We start from the raw sequence: 14,208 nt of genomic DNA on the forward strand, positions 1-14,208 counted from the left end.
CCTTAGACCTGCGCAAGAAGGGCACCTGCCCTGGGTTCCACACTTGGAGAGCCCCACATGACTATCTCCAGCCACAGCCATACCCCTCCCACAAGGTAAGGAGTATTACAAGACCACGAAGTATCCACCTGGAGCTCATCCTCTTTCTTTCAACTTCACCCTCTAGGTATCTAGAACCATGGAATTCCCTGCCCAAACGACCCCAAATCTACTTCTATCCAAGGAGTGGCCAGGGCTGTTTATGTGAAAAGCTAGTGCATGAGCTTGAGCCTGTGGGTTAATGTATCCATACCCATTTAAGCCCCTACTCAGAGTCAGACAGCCAAGGATGAAAAGACAATGGGGGCAGGCAGTGGGAGTGCAGGTCTCATTCCTCTGCCATCTCACTGATATTCTGAGGAGTTTAAGAATCCCAAATTTGAACCTAGCCTTCTAGGAGCTTGTGAAGCTGTATATTTCAAGATATAGCATAGAACATACTTTGACAGTTATTTGTCTGATTTATAACTGTTAAATATTTATATGTATATAGTATGTGGGTCTCTAGTTGTATTCTTACTGTGGGTTCCAGAAAGGGTCTGGAAAAACAAATAAAGAGATCATTTGCACCTTCATTTCTCTTTGTGCATGGGCCTATGTCCTTTGACCCTTTGGTTAGGCCAGTGCTTGTTAGGCCTTCCAGGATAACTTTAGGGTGGACTATTAGCCGTAATCTGGTCCAAACTTGTGCCCTGGCACTAGAGTGAGGTGACCTCTAGTGATACTCCAGGGTCTTTGCATAAAGTGATGTAGTCTAAGCTTATATACTTACTGCTACCATGATAGCAGGTGGAAAATTGAGTGACTGATCTGTGGGGAGCAAAAGAGAGAAGGGAAGTTGGATTCACTTGTGACTAAAATGATTTCTTAGGATTATATGTGAATTTCAGTTTTCCACTAAGTGTTGATTATTAGCTGTTGGCTCTTCACTTTCTAAGATCTGGAGAAAATATTTCTGCACCTACTTGAATATTTTTGGGTTAAAAGAAGAGAATAACTAGAATAAGAAATAGATTATCAGGGTTTATTCCTTTACATCTCTGTAAATACTATTTTGAGAGAGGAAATAAAAAGTTAATATCTTCACATTATTCTGATATGCTATTTATGTTCAAAGAGAATTTACAAGTGAAAATCTTAATTATTTCAGAACTTCTATAATAAATTCTTCTAATTCAAATGGTATTATTTGCTCTGTATACAAACAATATTTTCTGAGCTTGGGATATTAATTTCAAATTTCTCTAGTATTTATAAAAATATTTGATTCTTTTTATCTATTTGTATATTAGTACCATAATCCTAATCCTACCATCTTCAGCCTTTCACTTATATTAATTTTCCAGATACCAAAAGCTACATCTTTAAGCATAAAAATTTTTATTTTAATCATTTTGTGACAGTTAAAATGTTCTCTAATCATATATATAAAATACATACACACAAACATAGAGACACAAGAATGTATATCTTCTTGCCTTTGTCAAAGAGATATTCTAAAATTGCTTAATAGTGCTACTGTTGTTAAGCCTTAAAGGCTTGAGCTTCAGGACTTTTCCATTGTGTAAGAAAAGATTTTAGAATGTATGGTGGCTTATGCCTGTAATCACAACACTTTGGGAAGCCAGGGTGGGTGGATTGCTTGAGTCCAGAAGTTTGACACTAGCCTGGGCAACATAGTGAAACCTCATCTCTTAAAAAAAATTTTTTTTTTAAAGACTTTACAATGTAAACGTATTCATTATCAAATAAAATTAGGGTTTTTTTTTTTTTTTTTTTAGGACATAATGGCTTAACATGCTATAATAACAGATGTGAGGAAATAACACTCATTAAGTTCATCTTTCAAGTTATAGAAGTATTTACAGGTCTTGGTCAACAGATATCTCAGGAAATAAAATGGAAAAATTAACCTTAAAATATTGATTAATTTTTTAAATGTATAGGCATTTTAGTGAAGTTGAAGCTTTCTAGAAAACAGAAGCTGAGTGTGTGCTTTCTCAGTGGTTTAGTATTACTTCTTATTAACTTATGTATCAATAAGAGAAAATGAATCACTTTTTAGGTTTGTACTACAGAAAGTGCCAGTTAATTTCCAAGGAAAATGTTACTCATGATACGAGGCTTTTCTGTTTGATGCTGCCACCAAGCACTCATCTTCAAGTGCCCATTGGACAACATGTTTACCTCAAGCTACCTATTACAGGTAAGGTGAATAGAGGCTTTGGGACACATTTTCTTCTTTTATAAGCAGTTCAAAATCAGTACTATTCTTTCTAGAAAACAACCATTTAAGTTATTAATAAATGTTTCCAGGCAGCTAGATTTAGTGATAGTCAGAATCTAGGTTTGTGACTGCAACATGTTCTACATGTTGGAACTATAGCTGGACCATATTATCATGTGGAACAAAGATATTGCCGGTAGTTTAGACAGATGATTCCACCAGCATTGTAATTTATGACTAACAAAACCCTAAAGGAAAGAGATGAGAGACTGCACAAATAGTCTTCCGTGAAGACAACTACTAGAAGCTCATACTGGTGTCTCTTAGTAGCTACTTAGGGGTGTATCATTTATGAAGTTGAATCTATAAAATTTAAAATGAGTGAATGATTGGAAATGATTTTATTCTTTGTGCTACCAGTATAAGAAGCTCTATAAATGTATAAATATGAATTCTTCTTTCTTTCGTTTTTATCCTAAATTTACCTCACTTGTTTTGAATACCCTTGTTATTGATGTCCAACATTTTCTTCGCCTTTTGAAGCTGCAAACAGTAAAATTCTCCTGTCAGCTGTAGTGTTTCGGGCAATTGTCTAAAATGTTACCAGCTAGGTCTTAGTAGATACATTATGATGAGGCACTGTTAAGGTTTTCTGTTTTTCATCACTAATGGCTGGTTTTCTCTTTTTCATCACTAATGCCTAGTTACCTAATTCAAGAGCTGGTATCTTCTCCAGTTATTGCCAATGCATTTTAATTAATATATGTATTTTGTATACATTAAGGAGCCATGCATAAAATTTTTGGTCTTTCAAACATGTGATGATTCTTCTCTTTGGGATTTGGCTACCTAAAATAAAATGAGTTATTTATTTTACTCTTTAAGAAAATAATATATTCTTAGAAGTAGCTGGATTAACATTCTTTTTATTCAGTTACCAAAGTAATATGTAATATGTTAAAATATTAAAACAATTTAAAGTACATGAAGTAAAAAGTGAAATTTCTTCCTTTTTCTCCCCTAAATGATCCCACTGGTCATCAGTAACCATTTTTAAAAATTTGGTGTATAATTAAAATTATAAGGTAAATACTTTTTTTAACATCTCCATGGTAACTTTTTGATGCAGTTTTTGTTGTGGCCCATTACAAAGTTTATTTGCTGATGGAATAGGTGGTTGTCTAAACTTATTACCATATATTTCTATTAAATTAGACTATACATAATAAAAACATTGTTTATATTATGGGTACAATATTGATTTGTGAAAATTGTTTCGGCACATACAGGCTTGGGGTATATATACGTATATACTATATACATATAGAAAAATCATTAGAATTATATACCCATTAGGTATATAGTTTTAAATATATACTGATGGTATCATAAAATTTGGACGTTTCATCTTCATTAAGAGGTTTTTGGATTTTTAGAGTTTAATTTTTTTGCTGTGATTTTTTTTTTCTAGGTACAGAAATAGTAAAGCCATATACACCTGTATCTGGTTCCTTACTCTCAGAGTTCAAGGAACCAGTTCTTCCCAACAATAAATACATCTATTTTTTGATAAAAATCTATCACACTGGACTCTTCACACCAGAGCTTGATCGTCTTCAGATTGGTTAGTATTGTTACATTTTTGTAACCTCATTTGTGCTCTAGATTGGATCAGATTGCCCTCTCGTTATCTCCATGTAGGAGTCTATCAAATATCTTTAACTCAACATGTCTACAACCAAAGTTATCTTCTCTTTGTCCCACCCAGCATGGCCTTCCTCCATATTCCCTGTTTTAATTATTTGCAGCATCACTGTTCATCCTTGATCCAATCTGGAAACTCAAATCAGCCTTGTTTCTTCCCACTTTCTCTCTCCCAGTCCAGTCAGCCACTAAATTTTGTTGAGTATACATCTCAGTGGCTTTTTCAGCTACCTCTTCTGCCACTGTCTTATAGTAAGCCTTCATCATATCTTTGTTGACTTCTAACTGTTTTCTCACAATTGACCCTAGCTGCTTTGCAGCTTTGAAACCTCTGATGGGTCCCCATTATCTATACTGCATGACCTGCATAGACATTGATAATCTCTCCAGCTTCATCTCTTGCTATACAAAAATACTTGTGCTACTCAGAGTTCCACAGATTTGTCATCCTCATTCACAGTTACATGCAGTTGCCACACCCAAGATGCCCATCAACCTTTTCTTTACCTGTCAAGTACTTTTTTAAAAAGACCCAAACATGGGCTGGGTGTGGTGGCTCATGCCTGTAATCCCAGCATTTTGGGAGGCTGAGGCAGGCAGATCACTTGAGGTCAGGAGTTTGAGACCAGCCTGGCCAACATGGGGAAACTCCGTTTCTACTAAAAATAGAAAAATTAGCCAGGTATGGTGGCGCGCATCTGTAATCCCAACTACTTGGAAGGCTGAGGCAGAAGAATCACTTAAACCCGGGAGGCAGAGGTTGCGGTGAGCCAAGATCATGCCACTGTACTCCAGCCTGGGCAATAGAGCGAGACTCTCAAAAAAATAATAATAATAAATAAAAATAAATAAAAAGACCCAAACAGAATATCACTTTATGGAGCCCTCTTCCTCCCCTGAAACCCTCAATAACAACAGTTTGTTCATAGCTCTGTTATAAGAATAAATATATTCCTCAATTAGAAGACTGAGTTTAGGAGCAGAAATTGTCTTATCTTTGTATTTCCAACACCTGGCATGGCAGTTGGTACATAATAGGCTGTCAGTAAATGTACTTTGTTTTTTTGTTTGTTTGTTTTATTTTTGAGACGGTCTGCCGCCCAGGCTGGAGTGCAGTGGCTTGATCTCAGCTCACTGCAACCTCTGCCTTCTGGGTTCAGTGATTCTTCTGCCTCAGCCTCCCAAGTAGCTGGGATTACAGGCACACACCACCACGCTGACTAAGTAGTAGAGATGAGTTTTCACTATGTTGGCCAGGCTGGTCTTGAACTCCTAACCTTAGGTGATTGGCCCACCTTGGCCTCCCGAAGTGCTGGGATCACAGGTGTGAGCCACTGTGCCCAGCCAGTAAAGGTACTTTGAAAGAATGAATAAAGAACTATAATGAGATATATTAAGATTTAAAAACTTCCCTTGCTTCTGCTCCCTTTTGGTGTCTCTTACTCCTTTTTCTGTATTTTCTTTTCACTGCTTTTTACCTAATGGCAAAAGTGTTCCTCTTTCCAAGGCAGCATTAGCAATATTTTGGGATATCAGTGAAGTGGATTACTGAAATTTGGAAATAAACAAAATTACATTACACTCTGAAATGTAGTAGATATGATTCTGCTAATTATATCTACTTCACATAAGAGAGATGATTAGTCATCCTTGGTTACATAAACCAAAATATTTTATATGAATTTGAACCTGAAGTATTTTGGAGTACCTACAAACCTAGTGAAGGTGACTGTCACCTTGTGAAAGAAGGACTGACACATAATTATAATACAATAAGTGGAAACTTAAGGAATGGTGTTACAGCCTATTTATGGAGATTTTTGCAAACATAGCAGGGTGAAGAGTTGTCCTAGAGTGTGGAAAGGGAAAGCTCGAAGAACAAGATGAAGTATTATTTCAGCTTCATTTAGGGAGGCTCAACATGGCACAAATATTTGTGTCACTTAGAGAGTTGTACATTAAATGAATGAACCCATGCAATTATCTATCTCTGTTTCAATCCCATGTTCACTAAGCAGCATGATTTTACATGATTAATTTGGCTTTCCATGTGTTCTGATACTGGAAACAAGATATCCCCAATGGGACATGTAATGTTCAGGTCACTAGATACATGTAACCCCAGCTGTGCCATTCTGGCATGTGTGCTTTAATCTCTTCTGAATTTGATTAGCATCAGTTATCTTACATGAGTCTAATCAATTTTGTTAGCATTGGAAAGACTGGGCTGTGGGTAAAAGTTACCAAGTTAATACTGTCCTCTGAGGCTTCTTTAGTAAACAACCATCTGGCTTTCCTAAGGACATTCTAATCTTACAGTGTTTTTCAAACTATAACAAGGAGCTTCTATTGTTTGGGGGTTTTTTTTGGTTTTTTTTGTTTTTTTTGGTTTTTTTGTTTTTTTTTTTTTTTGAGACGGAGTTTTGCTCTTGTTGCCCAGGCTGGAGTACAATGGCGCGATCTCGGCTCACCGCAACCTCCGCCTCCTGGGTTCCAGCGATTCTCCTGCCTCAGCAACCTCCGCCTCCTGGGTTCAAGCGATTCTCCTGCCTCAGCCTCCCGAGTAGATGGGATTACAGGCATGTGCCACAATGCCCAGCTAATTTTTTGTGTTTTTAGTAGAGACAGGGTTTCTCCATGTTGGTCAGGCTGGTCTTGAACTCCCGACCTCAGGTGATCCACCTGCCTTGGCCTCCCAAAGTGCTGGGATTACAGGCGTGAGCCACTACACCCAGCCCTGTTTTCAAATACTTACTTCATCAACTACTGCAAGATTCTTACTATCCTGCAATGGAAAACAAAGGAAAAATTGTGAGCATCCAAGCATTTTAAAATAGAGTATTTTAAATCATTCAAAAATTATACACAGCTTTATTTTTCATTTTTAAGATTACATTTCAAGTTTCTGAATCTAGTCCTAAAGATAATTTTCTTATATGAATGGTACATGGTGATTATATCAACTGGACTGTAGAAAATGGGCACTGATTTCTCAAATGTGTTGATGCTAGATTGGAAAGTGGCATGCTCTAAGTATAGTTGACTGCATTTCTGATCTTGCTTTGTTTTTATGGGAATTAAACTCGGAACAGCCTTTCTTAATTAATAGGTCTTTTCAAAAATTTGGTGGAAGAGAAGTTGGTATGTTTATCAACATAAGATTTTAGAATACATTTCTATTTCAATTTTCTCTCCTACTAATCCTGTTACTATGGTTAGTAATCAATATGTAAATAGTGAATATCTATTCTTTACTCTGTACTATGTAAGACAGATATATGTGGACTCTGCTTTTGAGGTACTTAAAATTTAGTTTAGCAATCAATCCTTTATTGATAATTTGTGGATAAGTACTTTGCAGTAGTTTGTAAATTTCAGACTTCTGATGGTTTGGGAAAATAGTGGTGGGAAATTATACCATAAAACCTCATTATTAATTTGACTGTAATGATATAATTCAGACATACTTAGGGGCCTAATGAGTATCCTTAAGACTACTTATTTATCTTAAAGACTGATACATAGTCTGCAAGTTAAGTATTTATACTGTTACTCCTTAGTGTTTTAAATTCAGTTACTTTTGGCTTCTTAATTTCCCGGCTGGGTTTTTTGTTTTGTTTGTGTTTTTTTTTCTGATTTAGTTTGTATTTCATTGTTTAGGAGATTTTGTTTCTGTAAGCAGTCCTGAGGGCAATTTTAAAATATCCAAGTTCCAAGAATTAGAAGATCTCTTTTTGTTGGCAGCTGGAACAGGCTTCACTCCAATGGTTAAAATACTGAATTATGCTTTGACTGATATACCCAGTCTCAGGTATGTAATTTTGTCTCTAATTACTATCCTTTTTGAGGCTGTTATATTAGTATAAGGTATTCTAAGTTGATTACTCACTGGACCTTAATAGACATGTTACCATTTCCTCATTCATCATTTCTTACTCTGCCTCCTCTAATCCTAGGTATTAAGTAGGTTCTTTTATCTCATTTCAGTTTTTGATGATTTTTAATTACCTACTGGGCACTAAAACATTCACGCTGGTTCACTTTAGACTTGCCATTTGTGCATATTTTACATGTAATTAATTAGTTATTTCTGAGTTTTTGTTTTTCTTTTAAGGAAAGTGAAGCTGATGTTCTTCAATAAAACAGAGGATGATATAATTTGGAGAAGCCAATTGGAGAAATTAGCATTTAAAGATAAAAGGTATTAAACTGATATTAGCTCTGTGTTTAGTTTTTTATACCTGTGTAGTAAATCTAGGCCTTAACTTGTCTGGTTGGAGCTTTGATTGGCCAGGAAGCTCCTTCAAAGAAAAAAAATAAACCGATAATTCTCTAACTGAAAATCATGTTAAATGTTCCCCTTTCCTCAAAGAAACACTGTCTGGCAAGATCTAGGCAACCTTATATATGTGTCACTAAGATGCATGTTGGACTTTATGATCATGTTATGTGATTTATACTGAGTTGGGTTTCACTGAAAATGTTGCAATGTAGCCAGTTTGGTAATGCAAGATTTTTCTTGTTATAATGGGGCTGATAAAATAAAAATTTGGTGAGAATGGATTAAGCAGAATTAAACATGGTATGGGATTTCTAAGGCTTTTTATATGTTAGTATCCTTTGTGACTTTCCAAGACAGGAATTTTTTATGCATTGTTTAGCAAAATTCCCTTTACTTTTGTTTGTTTGCATTAACGCTTCTTCGCTCTATCACTAGTGATCCTTGGTACCCACTTTGGGAAGTGCTGGTATAGACAATAGAAAAAAGTTCTAGTCAAGCTGAACTCAGTAGTGGAATGGGACAGAAAGGATAACAAAAGTAAAAACTTATTTTATTGATTAAAGAGCCCAGTAAACTAAAATAAGAAGATAATTTAAATGAATATGTGCTCCATTTCCCCTAAAAAGATTTGATAGCAGTAGGAAGTTCAGAACAATCTTTTTACAAAAAGTGAATTGAATAAGCTATCATACTTCCTAAAGCATTTCTATAATCATTAAAAGCTATTTCTAAGAATTTTAGGGCTTTATAAATTATACAGAAGATCTGAAGTAAATACGTATGTGTATGATAGGATGGTATAGATAAAATTCTAGGCTTTTTGAAAGAGTACAGCCCTTAGAACTTTGTTAGCTGTCCAGGGGCTCGAGGTTCTTCTGAATATTTTCTGAATATCCATAATAAGGAAATGCTGTGGTCTTTTCCCATTTTTCCCTGCCTGCTGTCTCCCATCATCCTCCACTTTGTCTTTTAATAAATGGCTTTTGGACTTAAGGATGACACCTGAACTTATTTGTCCTTGAAGTATTTATTCTTTACATACTAAAAACATAAACCTAAGAATATTTACTATATTTAAGTAGTTGTGTGTCATTTTAGAGAATTATTTAAAGAAGTTCAAGTTCTTAGTTTTTCAAGTATTTTTTAACACATTTTCAAAGTGAAAAATTGGAAGCATTTATCAATAAGCCTAAAGACCTAAATTCCAGTTGCCATTCTGCTCCTCACCAGCATGAAATTTTATTCACAAATTATTTACCTCTAGGGGCCTCTTTAACTTCAAAAGAAAATAATGACGTCTTTCTACTTCATAAAGCTATTGTGAGCTTTGGAGAAGATAATGTAAATGCTTCGGAACCTGTGAAGCCCTCTCTCAGACATTTGAATTGTGGTTATAGAGGACCCCTATATACATGTTTGTTTTCTGTCTTCGCTGTTAGAGCTTCTGTTTTTTTAAGTAAATGTTTAAAAGAATTTAAACTGGTTGATTCCCAGGCAAGATGGCCAAATAGGAACAGCTCTGGTCTGTAGCTCCCAGTGAGACCAACACAGTAGGCAGGTGATTTCTGCATTTCCAACTGAGGTACCTGGTTCATCTCACTGGGATTGGTTATACAGTGGGTGCAGCCCACAGAGGGTGAGCAGAAGCAGGGTGGGGTGTTGCCTCACCCGGGAAGCTCAAGTGGTTGGGGAACTCCCTCCACTAGCCAAAGGAAGCCATGAGGGACTGTGCCATGAGTAACTGTGCTATCCAGCCCAGATACTACGCTTTTCCCATAGGCTTCGCAACCTGCAGACCAGGAGATTCCCTTGGGTGCCTATACCACCAGGGTCCTGGGTTTCAAGCACAAACTTGGGCAGCCATTTGGGCAGACACCAAGCTAGCTGCAGGAGTTTTTTTGTACCCCAGTGGCACCTGGAACCAGAGAAACAGAACCATTCACTCACCTGGAAAGGGGGCTGAAGCCAGGGAGCCAAGTGGTCTTGCTCAGTGGATCCTACCCAAACGGAGCCCAGCAAGCTAAGATCCACTGGCTTGAAATTCTCACTGCAAGCATAACAGTTTGAAGTCAACGGGGAACACTCGAGCCTAGTAGGGGGAGGGACGTCCACCATTACTGATACTTGAGTAAGTGGTTTTCCACTCACAGTGTAAAAAAAAGCCACTGGGAAGTTCGGACTAGGTGGAGCCCACCACAGTGCTAAAAAACCATGATAGCCAGACCGCCTCTCTAGGTTCCTCCTCTCTATGCAGGGCATCTCTGAAAGAAAGGCAGCAGTCCCAATCAGAGGCAGAGGCTTATAGATAAAACTCCCATCTCCCTGGAACAGAGTGCCTGGGGGAAGGGGCGGCTGTGGGCACAGCTTCAGCAGACTTAAACGTTCCTGCCTGCTGGCTCTTAAGAGAGCAGTGGATCTCCCATCACAGCGCTTGAGCTCAGCTAAGTGACAGACTGCCTCCTCAAGGGGGTCCCTTACCCTTGAGGCTCCTGATGGGGAGACACCCCCCAGCAGGGGTCGACAGACACCTCATACAGGAGAGCTCTGGCTGGCATTTGGCGGGTGCCCTCTGGGATGAAGCTTCCAGAGGAAGCAACAGGCAGCAGTCTTTGCTATTCTTCAGCCTCTGCTGGTGATACCCAGGAAAACAGGGTCTAGAGTGGACCCCCAGCAAACTCCAGCAGACCTGCAGCAGAGGGGCCTGTTATAAGGTAAACTAACAAACAGAAAGCAATAGCATCAACATCAAGAAAAAAAAGGATGACCAAGCCAACACTCCATCCAGAGGTCACCAACAGCAAAGACCAAAACTAGATAAATCCACGAAGATGAGGAAAAACCTGTGCAAAAAGGCTGAAAATGCCAAAAACCAGAATGCCTCTTCTTCTCCAAAGGATCACAACTCCTTGCCAGCGAGGGAACAAAACTGGACGGATAATGAGTTTGACAAATTGACAGAAGTAGGCTTCAGAAGATGGGTAATAACAAACTCCTCTGAGCTAAAGGAGCATGTTCTAACCCAATGCAAAGAAGCTAAGAACCTTGACAAAAGGTTAGAGGAATATCTAACTACAATAAACAGTTTAGAGAAGAACATAAATGACCTGATGGAACTGAAAAACACAGCATGAGAACGTTGTGAAGCATACACAAGTATCATAGCCGAATCGAGCAAGCGGAAGAAAGGATATCAGAGATTGAAGATCAACTCAATGAAATAAAGCAAGAAGACAAGATTAGAGAAAAAATAATGAGAAGGAATGAACAAAGCCTCCAAGAAATATGGGACTACGTTTGGTGTACCTGAAAGTGACGGGGAGAATGGAACCAAGTTGGAAAACCACTTCTGGATACTATCCAAGAGAACTTCCCCAACCTAGCAACATAGGCCAACATTCAAATTCAGGAAATAAGAGAACACTACAAAGATATTCCTTGAGAAGAACAACCCCAAGACACACAATCGTCAGATTCACCAAGGTTGAAATAAAGGAAAAAATGTTAAAGGCAGCCACAGAGGAAGGTCGGGTTACCCACAAGGGAAGCCCATCAGAATAACAGGGGATCTCTCTGAAGAAACCCTGGAAGCCAGAAGAGAGTGGGGGGGCAATATTCTACATTCTTAAAGAAAAGAGTTTTTAACCCAGAATTTCATATCCAGCCAAATTAAGCTTCATAAGCAAAGGAGAAATAAAATCCTTTAAAGACAAGCAAATGCTGAGGGATTTTGTCACCACCAGGCCTGCCTTACAAGAGCCCCTGAAGGAAGCACTAAATATGGAAAAGAAAAACCGGTACCAGCCACTGCAAAAACGAAGCAGAATGTAAAGACCATCGAAACTATGAAGAAACTGCGTCAACTAATGGGCAAAATAACCAGCTAGCATCATAATGACAAGATCAAATTCACACATAACTGTATTAACCGTCAATGTAAATGAGCTAAATGCCCCAATTAAAAGGCACAGTCTGGCAAATTGGATAGAGTCAAGACCCATCAGTGTGCTGTGTTCAGGAGACCCATCTTACATGCAAAGACACACATAGGCTCAAAATAAAGGGATGGAGGAAGATTTACCAAGCCAATGGAAAGCAAAAAAAAAAAAAAAAAAAAAAAAAAAAAAAAAAACAAAACAAAAAAAGCAGGGGTTGCAATCCTAGTCTCTGATAAAACAGTCTTTAAACCAACAAAGACCAAAAAAGACAAGGGCATTACATAATGCTAAAGGGATTAATGCAACAAGAAGGGCTAACTTTCCTAAATGTATATGCACCCAATACAGGAGCACCCAGATTCAAAAAGCAAGTTCTTAAAGACTTACAAAGAGACACTTTCACACAATAATAGTGGGAGACTTTAACACCCTGTGTCAATATTAGACAGATCAACGAGACAGAAAATTAATAGGGATATTCAGGACTTGAACTCAGCTCTGGACCAAGTGGACCTAATAGACATCTACAGAACTCGTCACCCCATATCAACAGAATATACATTCTTCACAGCACCACATAGCACTTATTCTAAAATTGACCACATATTTGGAAGTAAAACACTCCTCAGCAAATGCAAAGGAACAGAAATCATAGCAAACAGTGTCTCAGACCACAGTGCAATCAAATTAGAACTCAGGATTAAGAAGCTCACTCAAAACCACACAACTACATGGAAACTGAACAACCTGCTCCTGAATGACTACTGCGTAAATAACGAAATTAAGGCAGAAATAAATAAGTTCTTTGAAACCAATAAAAACAAAGACACAACATGCCAGAATCTCTGGGACACATTTAAAGCAGTATGTAGAGGGAAATTTATAGCACAAAATGCCCACAGAAGAAAGCGAGAAAGATCTAAAATTGACACCCTAACATCACAATGAGAAGAACTAGAGAAGCAAGAGCAAACAAATGCAAAAGCTAGCAGAAAACAAGAAATAAACTAAGATCAGAGAAAAACAGAAGGAAATGGAGACATGAAAAACCCTTCAAAAAATCAGTGCATCCAGGAGCTGGTTTTCTGAAAAGATTAACAGAATGGATAAACTGGTAGCCATACTAATAAAGAAGAAAAGAGAGAAGAATCAAATAGATACAATAAAAAATGATAAAGGGGAGATCACCACTGATCCCACAGAAATACAGACTACCAATCAGAGAATACTGTAAACAACTCTATGCAAATAAAGTAGAAAATCTAGAAGAAATGGATAAATTCCTGGACACATACACCCTGCTAAGACTAAACCAGGAAGAAGTTGAATCCCTGAATAGATCAGTAACAAGTTCTGAAATTGAGGTAGTAATTAATAGTCTACCAAACAAAAAAGGCTCAGGACCAGACGGATTTACAGCTGAATTCTACCAGAGGTACAAAGAGGAGCTGGTACCATTCCTTCTGAAACTATTCCAAACAATAGAAAAAGAGGGAATCCTCCCTAACTCATTTTATGAGGCCAGCATCATCCTGATACCAAAACCTGGCAGAGACACAACAAAACAAAGAAAAATTCAGACCAGTATCCCTGATGAACATCAGTGCAAAAATCCTCAATGAAATAATTGCAAACTGAATCTAGCAGCACATTAAAAAGCTTTTCCACCATGATCAAATTGGCTTTATCCCTGGGATGGAAGGCTGGTTCAACATACACAAATCAATAAATGTAATGCATCACAAAAACAGAACCAATGACAAAAACCACATGGTGATCTCAATAGATGCAGAAAAGGCCTTCAATAAAATTCAGCACCCCTTCATGCTAAAAACAAACTAGGTATTGATGGAACATATCTCAAAGTAATAAGAGCTATTTATAACAAACCCACATCCGATATCATGCTGAATGGGTAAAAGCTGGAAACATTCCCTTTGAAAACCAGCACAAGAGAAGAATGCCCCTCTCACCACTCCTATTCAACATAGTATTGCAAGTTCTGGCCAGGGCAATAAGGC

General features: G+C 37.7%; 1 protein-coding gene across 12 annotated transcripts in view; it reads left to right on the forward strand.

The window, feature by feature from the left end:
• LOC101010337 (cytochrome b5 reductase 4) overlaps nt 1–14,208 on the forward strand; it is a 130,037-nt gene that overhangs the window by 76,739 nt on the left and 39,090 nt on the right. For 9 of the 12 annotated variants that reach the window (XR_001901950.3, XM_009205595.3, XM_017958080.3 and 6 more), the window contains 4 exons: nt 2,105–2,245; nt 3,738–3,890; nt 7,631–7,781; nt 8,085–8,171. Coding sequence is in view for 11 of the 12 variants with exons in the window: in XM_009205595.3 (XP_009203859.2) it covers nt 2,105–2,245; nt 3,738–3,890; nt 7,631–7,781; nt 8,085–8,171 (532 nt within the window). In the remaining variant the exon portion in view is untranslated. The remainder of the gene's footprint in view (nt 1–2,104; nt 2,246–3,737; nt 3,891–7,630; nt 7,782–8,084; nt 8,172–14,208) is intronic. The other 3 variants (XM_021937551.2, XM_009205597.4, XM_021937550.2) reach the window with 2 other exon arrangements.

The sequence above is a fragment of the Papio anubis genome, chromosome 6, assembly GCF_008728515.1.
Source record: "Papio anubis isolate 15944 chromosome 6, Panubis1.0, whole genome shotgun sequence".
Taxonomy (NCBI): Eukaryota; Metazoa; Chordata; class Mammalia; order Primates; family Cercopithecidae; genus Papio; species Papio anubis.